Source organism: Sinocyclocheilus anshuiensis, unplaced genomic scaffold, assembly GCF_001515605.1.
Source record: "Sinocyclocheilus anshuiensis isolate Anshui unplaced genomic scaffold, SAMN03320099.WGS_v1.1 C31948661, whole genome shotgun sequence".
Lineage (NCBI taxonomy): Eukaryota > Metazoa > Chordata > Actinopteri > Cypriniformes > Cyprinidae > Sinocyclocheilus > Sinocyclocheilus anshuiensis.
Window position 1 is genome coordinate 1 of NW_015607803.1, and position 595 is coordinate 595.

The following is a 595-nucleotide window of genomic DNA, read 5'->3' on the forward strand; positions in this document are numbered from 1 at the left end:
CAGGATGACTGATGTCCTCCAAGAATTAAACATATTACCTGTAAAACAAAACCGTAATTAAGCACATTGTGTAAATCAAGCGTATTTTGAGAGATGATTAAAAATATATATAATATTCAGTTCCGAATGGTACAGTAATGAAAGTGTCAGCTAAGTGATGTCTCACTTTGACTCCGCAGTGAATCTGGCTGTCTCTGCGATGTACAGTGATGCTGTGTTTCACACTGAATCTGTCCGTGTTTCTGTGTTTCTCTGTAGTTTCTGGACTCAAGCTGACTCCATCACCGTCCAGCCACTCAAGATCAGGTTCAGGATACCAACCCTTCGATTCACACTGTAGATGAAGCCCTCCTGAATGATCAAACCCATCTACAGTGATCACTGGAGGACGCCCTACAGCTACAGACCAACAAGAAGAACATTCTGTTGTTGTTCTGGCTTTTTTAACTTAGTCAGAGCATGTTAAAGCTGGAATACAAAAGCCACGATTTACAGTCCGAACAAATTGACGCTAGTTGCTGACAATCAGAGCCAGTCTGCAGATTAGAGTTGACAGATTTCATAGAAAATCATGTAGTGTATGATGGTCACAGAC

The 595-nt window shown here is 41.2% G+C and overlaps 1 protein-coding gene across 1 annotated transcript; it reads right to left on the reverse strand.

Moving 5' to 3' along the window:
* Nucleotides 1–166: 166 nt before the first annotated feature.
* On the reverse strand, nt 167–399 carry LOC107682252 (butyrophilin-like protein 9; the record flags this gene model as incomplete). The annotated part of the gene is made up of 1 exon (XM_016478553.1): nt 167–399. A coding segment is annotated over one exon (233 nt), but the record flags the coding sequence as incomplete, so codon positions are not given.
* Between the last annotated feature and the right edge of the window lie 196 nt (nt 400–595).